Raw genomic sequence first — 19,140 nt, 5'->3', positions numbered from 1 at the left:
TCATTATACATAATAACTTTGTTTAACGTTTTAAATCATTATAGACCTGTATTTCATATTAATCTAATTTTTTATGCAAGTGTTACAGTGTCATATTTAGATAGCTATTACCTAACAATGACATCAAATGCTTGGATTGTGTATTTGCTAGTGTTGGTCTATTTGAAACTAACATCCAACCTGTTAAAATGTGGTTAATCATTGATCTCATAGGTGAAATGTTTTGTTATTGACACTTCTCACATCACAGATGTATCGTGCTGCTTCTGGACTAGTCAGTGTAATTCCTACACACACACACACACACACTCACACACACTCTCTTATAAAGTCACACTCCGCAGCAGAGCACGGCGCAGCTTCTCCTCCTCCGTCTCTCTACAACTTCACACACACTTCCTGTGTCACTGAGGCTCCGGGCTGCTCAGCGAAATGGCTGCGTTCCTGCGAGCTCGTAAATATGTCCGTTGTGTTGTCCGTTTCTCCGACCGTGAACTGTAAACGCTTGTGCTAATCGCTTGTGGAGATAAAAAGAAAACCTACTGGCCAAGCTGTGATGGTGGGTCACTGTGCTTTTCCTGCATATTCAGAGAGAAGCGCGTTAGCAGCTAGCTGCAGCTTGCTAACGCAGCTAACGTCACCTGGCTTCCTCCACCTGTCGTTAAGTTCGACGTGTGTCTTCAGGAGGAACTAGTTACCAACATGTTTCAGAGACTTGCATTTAGCGACATGTTTCTTAAATGAACGGCGTACCTGTATGAGACTATAACTATTAATTAGATTAAATTCACGTTAGCACTACCTATTAGCCACGCTGGCTTGTAGTGTTGTTATTAGAGCAGGGGGTTTGACCTTGATTAGGATTTTTACTTGACTAGCAATCGTGTTTCATTTTTAACAAACTAATTATAATTTGCATTGCGAGAAATATCCAGATCTTTTAGTAAAGGGCCAATACAACATTGTAAACATACTTTATAACAGGTAGACCTGCCAATTTGCATTTAACCAAAAGCTTGTAAGTTTGTTTTTTTTATTCCAGTAGTTAATGTAGAAAAATACTTCTTGTTATTTTATACCATTATTGCATTGTTATTAATGTTACATTAACGTCAAGAATATTAAATTGTGCGACTATATGAGGTGGAGCTAATCTTTAACTAATTTGCATACATCTATTACTGTTATTTCCACTTCCCGTTTATCAACTGACTTATTTCTTGAGTGATCTTAAAATAGTGACGTGTTTTTATATTTTCTATATAGTAAGTCATATATATAATTATAATTAGCATAATGATATTAGAAAAAATTTAAAACATTTTCAGTCTAAAATTCAGAAAAGTATTAAATAGCATAGTGCCAATTTGTACTTGAGTAAATGAGCTTTATTGCTTTATTCCACTTTTCATAATTGAAACACCACTTTTCAAAATTAATAACACATACAGCTAAACTGGGACATGGTAAATAGTTGGATGTAGCAGTGTACATAAATAGATTTAAATTTTAAAGAGATCTGTATTAAACTACAGATGCGATGAACATAATATATATATATATTTTATTTAGCGTGCTACCAAAACATGAGTTTAATTTATAGATTTGTTGTCAGTAAGCACTGGTTTCACTGGTATTGTGATTTTACACGATTTATCCCTTGTTTTAAAATCGATTCCTCCTCTTCAATCTCCAATGTGTTCAACAAATTCAAGTGAATAAATGAGTTGGTTTGAATTTGATTTAAGGCTGAGTAGAGTCACGGTGGCTCAATGATCTTTTTATCGTACAGGGAGTGGTGTCATAACAGTCTGACTAGAACAAGATAAAGCCACATGGTGTGAGTGCTGTTTTGGCAAGTGTAAAAGGCTAAACTTTAACTTTACAATTAATCAAACAATAATTTACCCTGATATGTTCAGGTTTTGATATTTAAAAATATTGTATATACACACATACATACATACATACATACTGTACATACATATATGAGAGAGAGAATAGCAGGGATTTTGACAAGTTTGTTTCAGCTAGTTTCTTGTTGTAGCTTTATTTAAAATGCGGCCAGCAAATATCTAGCATCATACTTTGATAAATGACAATTCTGCAGGAATTCCTGACACCAGACTACAACAAACAAGATAGCTGACTCAGTTTTTGATTAATAATTAGTTAGACTTTTGGCTGCATGAGGCCAAAATAGCAAAAAAGGAAAGTTCAGTTAATAAAAAGTAAGAAGAGATGCAGCGACTCTAGCTACTCTAACTAGTACAGAAGAAAACGATGACAAGACAGCTTTTGTAATTTCTCCACAAGGTGCTACAAAATGTAAAAAAGTAACATTTATTATTATTCTCTGTTCAGAGGCTTCTGCATGTTTTAATCTTTAGTATAGATTCACATCACATAGGAAACATCATCTGCCGGTACATGGAGAAAGTACACAGCAATACCAGGTTTTAAATCTCATGTGAATTACTTTGCTTCTCTTTGTACAGGCTGACGAAAATGCAGATACTGGAGGTATGATAGAGGATGAAAATGAAGGTTCAGATGATGCAAACCTTGAGGTGAGAAATCTCAAGTAGTTAACATGCTTTGAATTCTGAGGATCAGGAGTTATCGGCACTTGCGTAACCTATTAATTGAACTGCAGCTGGAGCTCAATGCGTTCAGAGCTCAGTGGATGTCTGAACTTAAACCGAGCTCTGGGGCAAGTGGAACAAGTCACCGACTGCTGCAAGCTAAAGGTCTGAAGAGGACGCAGGAAATTGCTCAGGAGGAGAAAGTAAGTTGTGAAATAATTCTTCAAGTTGAAGTTCACTCCTTGTACAGTCCTGTCACAGACATTTACCGTTGACTGATGCGATACATCTTCCCTCAGGCTACTGAGCTGTTCTTGAGAGCTGTTCAGGAAGAGCAAAATGGAGCTGTCTATGAGGGTGTGTACGTAGCATATACAATGATCAAAATCACCAGCGAAAGAATGAAATGTTGCGTTAGCCCCCCAAAAATGTTTTTTAAGAACTAAATGACAATGCAAATTCATAGATACTTATTGTAGAGTAATACAACACGAATGAAACAGTCAGAAGTCATAGCCACGTTTTATTTTTCTTAATATAATTTGCTCTTTACTTGCAGCTATCAAATTCTACCGCATGGCAATGCAGCTTGTGCCTGACATTGAGTTTAAAATCAACTACAGCCGTCCTCCTGATGCAGACCGAGTTAAAGGAAATTAGTAAGTTTCACCTTTTTAAGTAAATCTAAATGTAAAAAAAAAAATCACTTCTTTGATACCACAGCTGAACAGTCACATCTAGGATGTAAAGTATACCAACAGCACACACATTTTTCCAAAGTCCTTGCTTATGCAATGAATTGTATGAGAGAGAAAAGGGTATTCTCGCACCTTAAACCAACCATATCATATTTTGTTTTTGTAGTATTGAGGACAATGATGTTGATGGTGAGATTGAAGATCTATTTGCCTACTTCGAGCAGCAGCTCACTCTGGAAAGCTCCTTTCCAAAGATCTGCACTCCTGAGTTGGAAATAACTCAGATGCACATTTCAGGTAAAATTATTTTAGTAGCGCAAGTAGAGCATGTGTTTAAACCCATTATCAACTCGTTTTTCATTATAACCGATTTGTTTTTATGTTTTGCTTGACTGCAGCCTTGCCGCGGGAAATCCTGATGTATATTTTTCGTTGGGTTGTGTCTAGTGATCTGGACATGCGAGCCCTGGAGCAGCTCTCTTTGGTTTGCCGTGGATTTTACATTTGTGCGAGGTCAGCTCTGCTGTCATGTCACATCAAATGTGTGAGAGGTTGTGTGGAATCGAGGGATCTCAAAAAAACAAGTTGTGTGTGTGTGTGTGTGTGTGTGTGTGTGTGTGTGTGTGTGTATATATATATATATATATATATACACACACACACACACACACACAACTTGTTTTTTTGAGATCCCTCGATTCCATATATATATATATATATATATATACACACACACACACACACACACATAATGTTTTTTTGCTTTTCCATTTAATATTTCTACAGAGACCCTGAGATTTGGCGTTCAGCCTGTTTAAGAGTGTGGGGACGGAACTGCACCAAACTTGTCCCCTTCAAATCCTGGAGGGAGATGTTCCTGCAAAGGCCACGTGTCCGTTTTGATGGTAATTAAAATTCAGTTTTTCTAACGATCATAAATCCATTTAGACTAGTTTGAGTCAAACATTCACAGCACTGTGCCTCACTGCAGTGGCAGGAGGTGTGCAGCAAGGTTTCAATACACACAAAACTATGAAATGGTTCCTTAAGGATTTCCTGGTTTTTAAAATGTTTCATCCGTATTTTTTTCTTTCTTATACAGGTGTCTATATCAGCAAGACATCATACATTCGTCAAGGAGAGGAATCACTGGATGGATTTTACAGGGCTTGGCATCACGTTGAGTACTACAGGTGGATGTTTGACTGCAATCATTATGTTTTTTTATTTAAGTTGTGTAGCTGTCACAGCTAAGTGTTGATTTTGTTATCACAGGTACCTTCGGTTCTTCCCTGACGGTCATGTCATCATGCTGACCACCCCTGAGGACCCTCTGTGTGTTGTTCCTCGCCTGCGTACAAGGAACACGAGGTAGACCTTTTCAGACTTAGCTAGGATGGAGAATGCAGACAATCAAAAACATTCCAACACGTTGAGACGGTTGAATTTTGTTTCATGTTACAGAATGGATTCTGTTTTGCTCGGTCATTTCCGTCTGTCGCAGGAGACAGACAATCAAACCAAAGTTTTTGCTGTTGTCTGCAAGAAAAAGGAAGAGGTAATGTTTGTATTTTTAGTTCTGAAAAAATAATAGATCTATAAAATTTAGTATAATTAGATATAAATTAATCATTTACATATGAAAATCCTTTTCTCCAGGTAAAGATTTCATAATTTCATGGGACTCCATGCTTGGTTAGCTTACATTTAAAAGAAAGAGAAGGAAATTTCTTCACTTCCTCTGAACATCTCCATAAATAACAAACTGAACTTGTGTTCTTGTACAGTGTTTTCATCCTGAGTGTAAATGTGGTCACAGTGCTAACTGTATGCACTAGTAAGGTACAAGTAATGTGAGTCAGTGAAATTCAAATATGATTTGTTGCTGTTCTCTTTAACTAGAAATGTTGTAATGCGCATGACTTTTCTGGAATTTTCAAATTTAAATTGTCAACCCATCAGTTTCTGGATCCACTTGACAACTGTCAATTGTTTTTTCTTTTAGCAGAAAGCAACCGAGTTTCAACGGAATCGGTTCTGCAGGCGGAACCCAGCTCCGGAGGCTGAGCACAGCTTCCACGTGGGACTGCATTTGTCCTCTGGAGGGCGTCAGAATGTCAGTAAGCTGGTGTGGATCCACCACTCTTGCCACATCACCTACAAGTAAGATGCATGAGTACAGGTAATGTTGAGAAAAGTCCAATTATATTTGGATTTGTTTAAAAACTGACATTCTGTTTTAAGGCTGACTGGGGAAACCGTTGTCACAGCGTTTGACCTGGACAGGATGTACACACCCTTCTTCTTTGCACGTGTGAAGAGTTACACCGCTTTCTCTGAGCAGCCTCTTTAAGCAGACTGGAGACCTGCACGTGATCCCACAAAGACCCCATCAAAAGTTAATTCACCATTTTAACCAAATATACAATCCTCAGCCTGGTTAATTTGTGCTGCAACTAGATTATGGTGTTAATATTTAAACCCTCATGTTTCCTATACATGAGCATGTTACATTTTCAGGTTTACGTAATAGAATACTACTTATTTTCTGATTTCAGAAATTCTAGTAATAGGCTGAGAGCTAAAATAATTAGCAAGCTTTCCCACCTATTCCGAGCAATGAATGTTCATCCATTTTTGTTTAATGTTGCACTTTCTCCCTCGAATAAACAGTGGTGAACACAATATACTCTTAGTTTGATTTGTTCTAAAGGAAATAACATGTTTTGCCAAATTCATATTTCGACAGATGTATCAAAAACTGAAGCTCAGGGTGCTAATTTGGCTAAGCAGGTTACTTTTACTACAACAATTCTTCTGTATATATTATTTGGCCGTGACTGTTTTGAAAGCCGTCATATTATAGACATCCTGAATGAAAAGACAGAAATGTAATTTGTCTTACTGAGGACACACAGGGGTATAATCCTTGTATTACAGTTTCTGGGAACCACACACGGACAGATCAAGCAGGATTTACAGAGGGGGAAAAAAATGAATGCAAGTTGTATTGGATTAGGTTAAAATTGTTTTTGGCTTCTGCATTAACTATAGTTGTTCTTTCAAAATAATGAATGTCAAAACAATTTCTTTAACTAGTTGATCAATAACAGTTTTCTTATGTGTGTCAGATGTGAGACAGACAGGAAGGCAGGGAGTAAATGGGCACACTGCTGACAGTACTGCTGTCACACATCGCCCTCTCTGTCTCCCTCAGGTCATGGCTTCTGAAATTCAGTGAGTAAGGCATTGTTTGCACAGTGGCCGGCCAGCAGACACACCACCAAAGCTCACAAACAGTTGCTCTGTCCTCCAAGTGCGAGCTCTGTGCTGCACACAGCATTTCAGTGCATCAAGTCTGCGCAGTACGAGGAGCTCGGAGTGATGCCTCTTAAGTAGGAAGGACTTCAGGGGACAGGGGAGTAAACGTCTCGTCTTCTATCTCAATATAGATCACTAGCTGGGACAGTCACACACCGAGCTCACCAACAGTTCTCTATCGCTGTATCCTAAAGGCTTAAGCTAAACAAACCAACCACTGCAGGTTTACTTGGTGCTGAGGTTGGACTTGTACTATCAAGAATTCCAATAATTCCTCAGCTCTTTGCCTTATCATTACAAAACCCTTAAAGAATTAGGAGCCGATATCAGGAGAGTAAGAAAACAGAAAAACGGTTCACCTCATGTGTTACTGCAGGTTTTGACCACTTCTGACCTCACATTTCTCTTGCTGAAGTCACACTTTCCTCACAACATCCTTCTCACATAAATTCAGCATCAATGAAGGGACTGCACTTTTATGCATCAAGAAAGAGAAAGTGGTAAAACACATAGGAGACATAACGCTGTGTCTTTATTTTGCCAATTTATGTTTCATTTCAGATGCAACTACGAGGCTGCTGTGTGTGTGTGTGTGTATATATATATATATATATATATATATATATATATATATATATATATATATATATATATATATATATATATATATATTGAGATAGTGCTTTCAATTCTGTGCTTTTCAGAACATAATGTTAGTATTGATTGGTCTATAACTTATACCTGTCAGAAAAGCACTAAAGTTGTATATACAATTACTTTTACAAGGATTAGGAGCAAACTTCAGTTTTTAAAATATTGAAGTAACTAGTATTCTGGGGGAAAGGTTCTGGTATACAGCATATAATATATATATATAATATAAAAGTCTAAAGTTATGAACTAGCCTGCTTGTATTAAGTAACCTTATTTAAAATTAAATTACAAGATGTGGTACAATACAAATGCTATTGTTCAACATCTGAATTTAGCATTAGCATGTTAACATGTGCTGAACCGTCATTCTGAAGGAAGGAAAACATTTTGCAAACAGGTTTACAGTCTGTTTTTAATCTGCTACAAAGCATTAGTCACAACATGTTAACCTAGATTGAGCCCACGTTTCTTTTTACAAAAAAGTATATAATATCTCACACGTGTTGGGGAGTAATTTAATGACAATCCTGCCCTTAAACATATAAACCCTGATCAGCTCGTACAAATAAGGAGCCGTACCAGAGATTGCATGTAGATGAAACTGAAAAAAAAAAAAAACAACAAAAAAACTAAACTGAGAGTAGATATGGTTCTTGCTTGTGCCTGTATTATTTCCATCTATCTCTGGAATTTAATCATCACTTTTGATACTATAAACATAATTATAAAGGTCAGCTATACATTTGAGCAACATGTGATGCTTGCTCAGTGGTTAAGGCCATAAAGTACGTCATTAAATTGATCAGCTTGGTAGAGCATTAGAACAATTCTCTCATACATACACACTTCATAATTTCAAATATGGTAATTTTATGCTCATATGTCCAACTTATATTTTATCAGCATTTACTGCACAGGCCGCCATCAAGGGTAAAAATAAAATAACAGAAGGAACATAAATTAACAGTTTAATCACTGCAACGTTCTTTTCTGGCCAAAAACAAAAATCACTCAATTTGTTCCACTTCAGTCATTTTAATGTAAATCAATGAATATGGTCATTTTTTTGCTTTTTTTGTTTTTTATGTTCAAGGAATAATTGTCCATTTTGGAAAATGCATTTGTTCACTTTCTTGCCAAGATAAAGTTCTTCTGTCTGCAGACTCTTTTAGCTCAGTTTAGTGCAAAGATTAAAAACAGGATGAACTGCTAGCCCTTTTTTATTTTTAACAGAGCCATTTCCCAATTGATGAAGTCAGTTACAGAACAAAAACAGGAAGTTTGACACATAATTAGTCTCAAATTGACTGACATGAAAACTGGTAATATAGCACTGTGTAAAGATTAGAAAAATGCCACAGTAGAAACCAAATCTGGTCCAGAAGGCACCCTATTGATGTAAGAAAGAAACTATAGCATTTGTCAAAAGCAGTCCCAGTAAAACATCCATTTAGTTTTGACAGTATCACAAGATCTTCCTCAGCAGATGTTTTTCAACTGCTGTCTCCTAGTCAACAAGGATTTTTCATTCTCATCTATATAGAAAGGTTTATCTGAATATAACACACTCTGTATTAAAGCCTACCGTACAATTCAGTGGCAATTTATTTGATAGATTCGGTACCTCATTGGTTATGCATTGTCTCATTTAATGAATTTCAGTAAATATAACTTTTGTTTACCTTACAGTTACCAAGAAAAACAGTTTCTTGCAAGATGAGGGATAGTATAAAGGAGAATTTAGCTTATATTGTGCTCATAAAACACAACACCTGCCCTTTAACATTGCTTCATGGTTTACAAACAGTACACTATGCCTTGCTTATGGCTAAATATTCCAAATTGGAGACCATGTTCTACAAATACACGGCAAAATGCATCTTTTGCTGTTACGACCTGTCAATATAAATCTATTATAGCATAACACAGGGCAAAATTAGGATTATGTAACAGCACGGGCATGACTATGATAAGGCATGACACAAGATACTTAGTCTAGTTACACAGATCTAAAGTGTGTGTATGTTTGTGTGTGTTTGTGTGTGTTGCTTCAGTTTGTCCCTTAAGTTAACAATATGAAGAACCTTCAGCAACACACCCACTGAAGCCTTCCTCATTGGACCCAGTCCTGTGTATGTGGAGCTTCACTGAATGGGTCAAACCGTGTATTTGTTTGCTCGTAGCAAGAAAGGGGGCAAAGGGAGCAATAATGTCACCAATACTACACTACTGTTCTCCTTTAACTATATTAATTTAATAATTCAATACCATGTAAGCAACATGTGCAAAAACGTGGGGATTCTGAATGTATGTGACTATGGCTTTTATTTAAGTCAAGTGAAGGCTAAACTGTCGTAGATAAGAAGAAGATACATATAACCCCTAGCAGCATTAGATAATATGCTACGGTGAGACCTGGGTGACAGTGTCTCAAATGTCAATCCACCCTCAGTTTCTTGTGTGCATTGTGCTCCATAGACGGCGTCCCATTTGCATGTCCGTTTGTTGATGCAGGAGAGCCATTCTGGTGCTCCTTCTCCTTCTTTAGACCTCGGCGCTTCTTGTAAGTCTGGGTGAGAGAGGGAGAGACAGAGAGAAAGGCAGAACATTTTACGCCGAATATTTATAATATTTACTGTCAACAAGAAAGTATCACCAGACTCGTCCTTTAAACTCATTAATTAACAGTTGAAAGTGGAAAAACAACTGACCTGAATGTAGAAGTTTGAGAAGAGGATAATGAACGTGAACATGTAACTTATTTGGAACCAGAGCCATCCTATGGGGAAGCCACACGGCCAAACGACTGCACAGAACGTCTGGGTTGCAGTTAAAACGAACTGGATCTGTTGAGAAAATATGATATACACACACGTGCAATTAGAATTTTTCCTTCCATTTCACGCTAAATTACATTTATACTTTACTACATTTCCAAGCCAAATTTTTTGTATTTTCATACAAAACGTACACTCTCTTGCTAAAACATAATACACTCTTTAGTGTACAAAATCTCCTTTTTATGAAGTGATTTAGTTTGTATATCAGCACTGAAGTCTTACGGTCATTGATAAAAGCCACTTCCAAACTAATCTGACACTTCATACCCTTTACTACAGTAGAGGATTACTTACACATTAATGCATCAGTTCTTATAATCCTACAATCTAATGGAAAGTGTTTGCATCCCCATCAAATGAGCCTAAATGACTTTTAATTTTACTCAAGTTAAGGATTTAAATAATTCTTCCTCTACTGGGAAGAGACTTCAGGATGAACCCACCAGCTGTAACTGTGTGATGTATTTCTTCCACCAGAGGTACGGCCGGATGGCTGGGATGGCTGAGAGGCAGTAGTAAGAATACATTACAACGTGGACGAAGCTGTTTAGGGAGGCGCCAAAGTATGCTGATGAGACACAGAGGAGAGATGCAGGAAGTTATTTATCTACATTGAGCGATTCCAGTCAAATAATTGAGACATGGGATCATCACAGGGATTAACAAACATTTCGGCTTCGTCTGGAACCATTAGAACAAGTTTGATGTAAAATCAATAGAAGCCATTAATAGTAAAGCAATACAGAAATAATAGGGTGAGCATCTAATAAAACATGTTCTTACACTAGAGATGTTGAATATTTCACAGTATATTATCATTTCCTTAACAGAGAAGAACAAAAAGCGTGTAATAAGCGACAGAGCAGCCGCGTTCAGGTCAAACATCACTTAGTGTCCTTTAAGGATTTGTGGATTTGTTTTCAGTGTTAATGGGCTTAACACTAGAGCGCTTTAATTATTTAGATAGCCGCGAGGCCAAACAGCAAATGTGGTTACTGGAATGTTTTGAGTCACTGGAGGGCAAAGTTGTGTTAAAACACTCACAATGGCCACAGGGTATCCAGTTCATAACGAACCACCAGATATTTAGCATGCTGGCGTGGTGGTAGACGTGAAGAAACGTGATCTGGTGATTATTCTTTCGTAGTATGAAGAAAAAGGTGTCCATGAACTCGATGAGCTTGGAGAAATAGTACCACCACAGGACGTTCATGACCTAAGAGGAGACCCAACAAAACACAAGGATGAGAAGATATAAATAAAAGGAAATATAAGCTTTGTGTATACAGGCGCCTCCCGATAAATTAGGATAATATCAAAAAGTTAATTTATTTCAATACAATGTGATACTGTGGTTTTATTACACATAGAGTCATATATTTTAGCTGTTTATTTCATTTAATCTTGATCATTATGGCTTAAAGCTAATGAAAACCCAAACATCACTATCTCTGAAAATTAGAATGATAAATAAGATCAATTTAAAAAAGGATTTGTAGTACAGAAGTGTTGGTGGAAAAGCATGTCCATGTACAGTATAGATCAGCCTGTGGCACTGCAGAGGTGTCATGGAAGCCCAGGTGGCTTTGATAGCGGCCTTCAGCCTGTCTGCACTGTTGGGTCTGGTGAAAATTTACTTTCATCTAAAAACAGGACGTTGGACAACTGAACAACAGTCCAGTCCTTTTAATCCTTAGCCCAGGTTAGGCTCTTATGGCATTGTCTCTGGTTCAGGAGTGGCTTGACACAAGCAATGCGACAGTTGTAGCTGTATCTCCTGGATACGTCTGTGCGTGCTGGCTCTTGAAGCACTGACTCCAGCTGCAGTCCACTCCTTGTAAATCTGCCCCAAATTATTGAATGGTCTTCGCATCACAATCTTCTTAGGGCTGTGGTCAGCCCTGTTGTTCGTGCACTTTTTTCTGCCACATCTTTTCCTTCGACTCAACTTTTCATTAATATGTTGCATACAGCACCGTGGGAACAGCCAGCCTCTTTAGCAAAGACCTTTAGTGACCTTTTTTGTCAATTACTGTCTTCAGAACAACTGTCTAGTCAGCAGTCTCCCCCATGAATGTGTAGCCTCCTGAACCAGACTGAGAGACCATTTAAAGGTCAGGTCAGCTCAGGAAACATTTGGATTAAAAGTCAAATTGATCGTATGTAATAATTCAAATTTTGTAGTAAACTGTGAATGTTGGGTTTTCGTGAGCTGTAAACGATAATTATCAAAATTAAAATAAATCAACGGTTGAAATATATCACTATGTATGTAATGAATATATATAACATATGATATATGAGTTCCACTTTTTTAACTAAATTACTGAAATATATATAAATATATATATTCTTCACTATTTATCATAATCAGGTATCTGTGCTAAAGGCCCTTGACAGTTCAGGATGGAGCACAAAGCAATTTAATTATAACAGCAACATACTGATAAACCTTTTTATTTGATTGCTGCATTCATTTTACTGTGAGTGTTGTTTTCACCTCTGCTGCAGAGCTCAGTAGGGACACTGCAGAGAGTCATCATGATGACATGAATCGGATTAAATTGACTCCCTGTCTCTTCAGCTTATCTACTGGGATTTACAAGTACACACCCATAGAAAGCAGAGCAGTAGTTCTGATTTTTTTTTGCTTGATATCATATAAATGTATATATTATAGAAAGAAATAATGAGAACTCATGTACTTTGCAGTGTAATAATGTCAAAGATGTTATTATTTAAATGTTAAAAATCCCCAGCAATAAACATAAACAGGTTTCACAGTGCAGGTCGTGCCTGACTCACCTTATTATCTGCTTCCTCTGAACTGTGAGTGTCCTGGCAGTAGAAGTTGTAGCCACCATGCCAAACTGCAGCAATAAGCTAATTAAAAAGACATTAAGATGAATGATGAATGAGTATTTGCAACACTGAGAGACAATACAATGCACAAATGCAACACAAATGTGAAGCTTTAAAGATATAATGTTATAAAGTCTTTACAATCAAATGAAATCTCCGCTCCCTACAAGCAGATTTGTGTGATTTGGTCACGCTTCTGTTTGGTGCCAGGTTAAAGTGACCAAATGTTAGCTCCTGACTTTATAAATATTTAATCTAGCCTAAAGTAAAAGAACACTGAGCTTGACCTGCTTTTGAAATATAATATATGATATGATGTTTAAAGGCCTTTTAAAACGCTCATTTTGAAAACACAATGTTGTCATAGGCTGGAGGCTAAGTTCAGTAGCATGGGTTCAGTTACAGCATACAAACAATGACAGAAAATCAACAGGGTTATGTTGTAGACTTGTTAAGTGGCACGGAAATCATTACTACTCTGCGAGTAGCCTAATCCATACATGCAAAAGAGGTGACATGTGCCTTTTAATAAATATGCATATGCATTTAGATGGCGTGGTTTAATGCTGATTCAACACATCAACATAGATCCAGTGTCGTTGCTGCCGAGCAGCAGGCGCCGATTGGCGACAGCAACACAATGAGGTTAGTTTTTGAACGTCTTGACTTTTTTGAATCCTACGGTAGCATGAGTCAGCGTAGAAATTAATCACAATCATTATGTCATTAAGCTCAGCGCCCTAGAAAGTTACTGCCCTGTACTTTGATTCATATCAGGTGGTATTGATTTTAAAGTTCACCCGTGGCCGGGATACTGAGAGTACAGGGTTTAATGAATCACATAGGCAACAGCCCACCACCTTATGCAATGCACACAAAAAGACAAGGAGTTTGCTCCGACTTTAGACTTACACGTGCACAAAAACACAACGTCTGCTTCTGATTGAACAGCAGATCAGTCCGATAAGTTGAATCTGGGCACTGCTGCCACAACTTAAGCAGCAGATTCAGCTCAGACTGTGCCACCTTGCCAAATAAGAATGCAATTCTAGGTTTGTTTACATCGGTGCGTCTATCGATTTCACTTATTCAGTCAGCTGTTTATAAAAAAGCAGTTTTCCAGCAAACAATAGGGTGCTGTGCTGATGTCTGCGAGGGATGTGATAGCTGAAACAATGAGTCTGTCAGCGGCCAGCTGTGTCCCCTCTCACTCCCTGACAGCCTTGTCTCTTGGGTATTTTTCAGTGAGAGACGCCACTAACCACAGGCCCACATCTAATCACAGTCATGAGTTAAAGAAATAGTTCGACGTTATGGGGAAATGCCCTTATTTGCTTTCTTGTGGGGAGTTAGATGAGAAGACTGACCACACTCTTTTATCAGTATGGCAAATACGATGCTAGAACCAGTGGCTGGTTAACTTAACTTAGCCTAAAGACCAGGAAACAGGGGGACACAGCTAGTCTGGCTCTGGAAGAAGACAGCAAGTCCTAAAGTGACCCTTATATTCAGTGTATATAAGAGTGGAATCAAATTTCTCATCTATTTTTGCCTTATTTAAGCATAAATGGTTGTACTGAGTCTTTCTGAATATGCACCTCTACTTTCTAATCTCTCTGCAGTGTGATGTTACAGTGTCTGTCTCTGTTGTCTGTTTACCTCATAGAACATGTAGAAGGACAAGAGTGTAAGGCCCAGATTGTAGAGCACCATGGGGCCTCTGCAGGAGTACGGCTGCCTGTGTTTCATGTACTTCGGCCCCATCCATACGATCAGAAGGTACAGGACTGTGAGTGCAAAGGTTGGTGGGTAGTTGTCGAGCAGTAGCCATCCTTTTACCCGCTGATCTGAAATATGTAGATAATTTTTACCGCTAGATTAAGAGGAGGTCGATAAGGTGGCCTCATTGATAACAGCAGATTAACTTGAGAGGTGACAGGCGGCAGGAGTGCAGACTGTGTTTGCTCAGATAGAAAAGGCTGCAAGAAGGTACTCATGCAACAAGTACATCACGCCACTGGGTCAAAGGTATTAGGTAAGCTTCACCCTCTGCTCGGTTCACTTCTCTGTTAACTTGCATTCTGAACTTTTGCACTATTTGTAATTTCACTTACCTCGAGGACCAATCCATTCCTCAAAGTGAGTGTTCAGTTTATGATTGAGTGTCTCCATTTGTCACCTGAAAACAGAAAGCAGAGCTAACACACACGCGTCCATGGTAACTTCACGTCCATTTACATTGATAAAAAAAATATGATTAATTATTAAACACCAATTATCGATCATCTTTATTATTAGACCAAGGTGTTTAGGCTCATTGGCCTTCATCAGTTGTTCGATAATCTGCAAGTGTTGCTGGGGATTTGATCTTTCCACTTTGCTTTCTCTCATCCAGGCACCTTGGCAATAGGTCAATGTGTGCCTGTTTTTGTCTCCACCAACTGCTGAGAGAGACGTCTGCCTCTCGAGTTGCTAAATGCTCCACTATGTTCTCCCGGTTGATTACTTTGTCTGTTGGTGCGGAGCAGGTGCGGTATGGCTTTAACTTTTATGGGGAGAAGAGAGAGAATTATTACCACTAATGTAGCGTTGGGTGATAATTGTCTGTGTCTGTTTACATTAAACAGAGTCAGAAATGAAGATCGAGTAGCCCAAAATCATAACTCTGAAACTAATCAGTCATTATGCTGGTACTTGCCTTCTCATATTTGTACTTGATTGTGTCTGTTGCCTTGTTTTGAAATGTTTTTCTGCTCCAGCCTGATCGTTCTCTCTAACATATCCCATGTACTTAACGTGGTTGTGGTTTCAAACAACAGATTTAGTGTGGCTACTTCTCACTCGGGGATGCAAAACAAGAAGCCTGCAGGCGGAAAATAACCAAATTTCTATTCAGCCACGACCGGCGTGTAATGATTCTCTGAGCTTTTAGCTTGTTGAGAGTAACAACGATTTATTAGCCCTAACGTGTTCCAGGAATAATAAACACAAAATCTCATCTGGCACAGGCAGTGCTCCTACATTAACTTTGTACATGTTGTCTTACCAAGGCCGTCAAATTATGGCGGTGCATCTGTTGATCACCTAGTGTTTTGCAAGTGTTAACACTGATTTAAACAGCTGCCCGTGGCACTGTGGGAAAAAAGTGCAGATTTTCTTCGTATTTCCCCCCTAAGGCTGAGTCTTCTATAAACAGTAGATGTCACTTATAATATAATATTAGATTCCACGGCTCTGGATCTGAAAGCCTGATCCATCCTGTGGTAGAAAGCAGAAGGCCATTGACACAACTGTAAAAATGTCCTGAAACTCACGGCTGGATTTTTCTTTTTCAAATATGTTTTAAGTTATGTAAACCAGGTCCAGTTCTCACGCCTGCTTGTCCACTCCCTGCTAATGCATTCTTTAACTGCAGGACATGTTTTCACTGAAATCTAAGCCTGGACAAATAAATCACACGGTCATATTTTACAAGAAAGGACATTTATAAAAATGCTTTAGATGATAGTTTTCCACACTCTGTCTTATAACTCTGTGACAAACACCCTACAATATCAGGCAAACCATTATTATTATTCACACTGCTGAGTAAAAGCTGCACAAATCCATGCCCCTAAAAAAACAATCTCAGGCATATACTCTTTCTTCACTGTGACCCCTCTTGATATCGAACAATCTTGTAGGTTTTTCTAACGCGAGCTATACATTTAAGTCAGTCTAGCTATGTCACACACTGCTGCATCATTGGACTAAGTGTACACTTGCATCTACAGCTGGAAACACAACAAAGGAAAAAATAGGGACTTTGCTTATCCAAAACACTGCCCTCTGATGTAATACTGTATACTGTATTATGCCGTTGAACCTGTAAATGATGCATGGCTACTTCTGTTCAGTGTTTCTCTAAATCCTTGAACAAAATTTAACAAAGTATGTTAAATAATTGTGCACTTAATTAATTGTGCAAACGTTTGCCTCAAGTTATGTTTCCGATTGTCTGAACACAGCTTTTCAGGCTAATAGAATAACCTTGAACTTTACATAGAGAAATGCAAGATGATCTATCAAATTCAGCCACAGCATCTCAATTTAATCTGCACGGGGCTCTTATATACAGTGATACACTAGTGAAATATGACTAATGGAACTGAGGGGGTCATGTCAATGACTTTGTGTACATGAACTGAATATATCTCTTTAAAACCATATAAAAAAATTAAATCATGTCAATAGTATTATTCAGTTGCACAATAGCACACCGGGACCACAACACAGTTAAACATTGTGCAACACGTTGAGTTTACATTGGGATTGTAGTCTTGTAGAAACCTGCATGTTGCAGTGAACTTCTACCTATATGCAGCAATGAATGACTCATTTCATATAAATGCATTTGTCTATCATCACCTCTCTGTAAGAACTGAATATGGATTATTCTGATCAGTACTAGTACAGTAATAATCATGCTTTGGTTATCAGAGAAGCATTAGCTTCACCAAAACATGATAATCTGTTAGCACAGGAGCATGATGAGCCACAACAGGGGAGGATGTCAGCAGGAAGTCGGTGAGTACATGCTGGAGCTAGGACAAATGCATGTACACAATCACAGGAGGGACTGAATCTTCCCAAAACACTAATGCACTTTCTGAACTTTGGTCAGAAATATACAATCATTTTATCACTGTACCTGATAATGATTGATTAAAACTGTCTAAATTACTCTAAGAGTATGGCAGGGTTGGGCAATGTGATAATACTCCACACTGAATAGCATGAATCACTATAAAATTAGTTTGATCATAGAGATTTTGCAATTTTGTGTGGGTTATACATCCTCTTTAAAATCTAGGTGTATTAAGCAATTGTGGGCGACGTCGCAAATTATCCCCTTTTTATACCAGAATGGATTCATATTATTTCCACAATGGAGGATTAGAGAGAACTTAAAGATTAGGATATGATGATAATGAATGAATGTAATTCACAGCTACAGTAAACACTCTAAAGATAGCAAAGTTAAGAGTATAGTAATATGTGGATTTCATTTAAATGCATAATCTCATCTCAGACGTTTCCTAGAAACATGTTTGTGCCTAATCAGCATCCAGACATGCAAAATTGCAAAATCACTGCCGGCAAAGCAGCATGACTAACACTGAAAAGTTTTCCCCGGGAGGAACACTGTGTGTTTGTCTCTGTCCTGACAGCTACACACAGAAACATTACTGCACTCCATTGACTCTTAAGATGTTTTAGCGTCGCCCTGATGACCACAGAGCATCCACACATGTATGACAGGATACACGGGGATATTCTAGCCTACTAATGATGTGTCCTACCGCTTCTTTGCACCCCATTATCGCCTGATAGTCATTTTCCACCGTGGTTACACGTGTAATCTCAGCTGCACTTTACGCACCGTGGTGTGCGGCAGCTCCAACAGCAGCCCTGAGCTTTCACCGTCCCCTTCCTTCAGAAAGCTCCGGAAACCAAGTTCAGACGACAACAACCAAAATAAAACTTCGCGCATCCTATCGATCGCATCCCCGCTACAGGAACAGGGGGAGGTCACCGCTTCAGCATCACCGAAACTCATCGCGTAGACGCCATGCGCGCCGCGATTTCCTTTCTCCAAAGATCGCACAAAAAGCCTTACCATAAAGTGTCCGATGGCGTTGGGCGGAGAGCGAAACGCTGTGTGGGGATGAGGATCTGCAGCGGACTGCCTTCCTTCTGAGGCGGGGAGGGAAACCGACTGTAGCCTGGGCTGGTTGGCTCGGTCTGAGCACAATGTGCAGCCTTGTCGCTAAGTGGAAAATAGTGGGAGGAACACACAGACTGGCCCATTGCCCTGCAGGAGGGTTATATCCAGGAGGTGACCCGGTGTGTTGCAACGATGCACAAATACAGAGTGAGACAGATGACATCAAGGCTTCCTCTGCCCTCCTGTACCAAGCAGCCACATAGACACTGGTTTCTATAAATTAATTGTTAACCCGCGTCGAGCACAGTGGAAGCTGGCTTTTCCTTCTTTCTTTTTACATTTTCTCCAAATCCTAGGAATTATTTATAGTAAAATAGTAGATTATATTTGTAGATGTAGAAAACATTAATATGGTTATGTATTTTACACAACATATAATATATGGACATATTATTATTGTTCCTTTAATACAG

General features: G+C 38.5%; 2 protein-coding genes across 3 annotated transcripts; one reads left to right on the top strand and one right to left on the bottom strand.

Moving 5' to 3' along the window:
* Positions 1-388: 388 nt before the first annotated feature.
* On the top strand, positions 389-5,970 carry fbxo9 (F-box protein 9). Of its 2 annotated transcripts, none has more exons than XM_026356675.2 (13): positions 389-559; positions 2,499-2,570; positions 2,657-2,788; positions 2,885-2,942; positions 3,145-3,244; positions 3,450-3,580; positions 3,682-3,796; positions 4,070-4,188; positions 4,386-4,476; positions 4,559-4,654; positions 4,748-4,841; positions 5,292-5,446; positions 5,528-5,970. In XM_026356675.2, exons 1-13 carry the CDS (start codon positions 557-559, stop codon positions 5,634-5,636), a joined length of 1,275 nt encoding a protein of 424 aa, XP_026212460.1. In that variant the 5' UTR covers positions 389-556; the 3' UTR covers positions 5,637-5,970. The 2 variants fall into 2 exon arrangements, with proteins under 2 accessions (XP_026212460.1, XP_026212459.1); XM_026356674.2 differs by having other exon boundaries at positions 5,289-5,446.
* Positions 5,971-8,328: 2,358 nt separating this feature from the next.
* On the bottom strand, positions 8,329-18,784 carry elovl5 (ELOVL fatty acid elongase 5). The gene is made up of 8 exons (XM_026356327.1): positions 18,620-18,784; positions 15,075-15,139; positions 14,620-14,807; positions 12,904-12,981; positions 11,143-11,314; positions 10,542-10,666; positions 9,970-10,104; positions 8,329-9,827 (listed from the first exon to the last, which is right to left on the bottom strand). The coding sequence occupies exons 2-8, from the start codon at positions 15,130-15,132 to the stop codon at positions 9,696-9,698; spliced, it is 888 nt and encodes a 295-aa protein (XP_026212112.1). The 5' UTR covers positions 15,133-15,139; positions 18,620-18,784; the 3' UTR covers positions 8,329-9,695.
* Positions 18,785-19,140: the final 356 nt, after the last annotated feature.

Source organism: Anabas testudineus, chromosome 15 (genome assembly GCF_900324465.2).
Source record: "Anabas testudineus chromosome 15, fAnaTes1.2, whole genome shotgun sequence".
NCBI classification, from domain to species: Eukaryota; Metazoa; Chordata; class Actinopteri; order Anabantiformes; family Anabantidae; genus Anabas; species Anabas testudineus.
Note: the sequence above shows the minus strand (reverse complement) of the source record. Positions and strands in the feature narration are given on the sequence as shown.

Bases quoted from the DNA above. Each gene is read 5' to 3' on its own strand.
- fbxo9 (XM_026356674.2), top strand. The intron at 2,789-2,884 runs GTAAGTTGTGAA...ATCTTCCCTCAG, and splicing joins AAATTGCTCAGGAGGAGAAA to GCTACTGAGCTGTTCTTGAG. The intron at 4,189-4,385 runs GTAATTAAAATT...TTTCTTATACAG, and splicing joins GCCACGTGTCCGTTTTGATG to GTGTCTATATCAGCAAGACA.
- elovl5 (XM_026356327.1), bottom strand. From the start codon at position 15,132: ATGGAGACACTCAATCATAAACTGAACACTCACTTTGAGGAATGGATT. The intron at 12,982-14,619 runs GTAAACAGACAA...CTTTTTAATTAG, and splicing joins CCTTCTACATGTTCTATGAG to CTTATTGCTGCAGTTTGGCA. The intron at 11,315-12,903 runs GTGAGTCAGGCA...GTCTCCTCTTAG, and splicing joins CAGAGGAAGCAGATAATAAG to GTCATGAACGTCCTGTGGTG.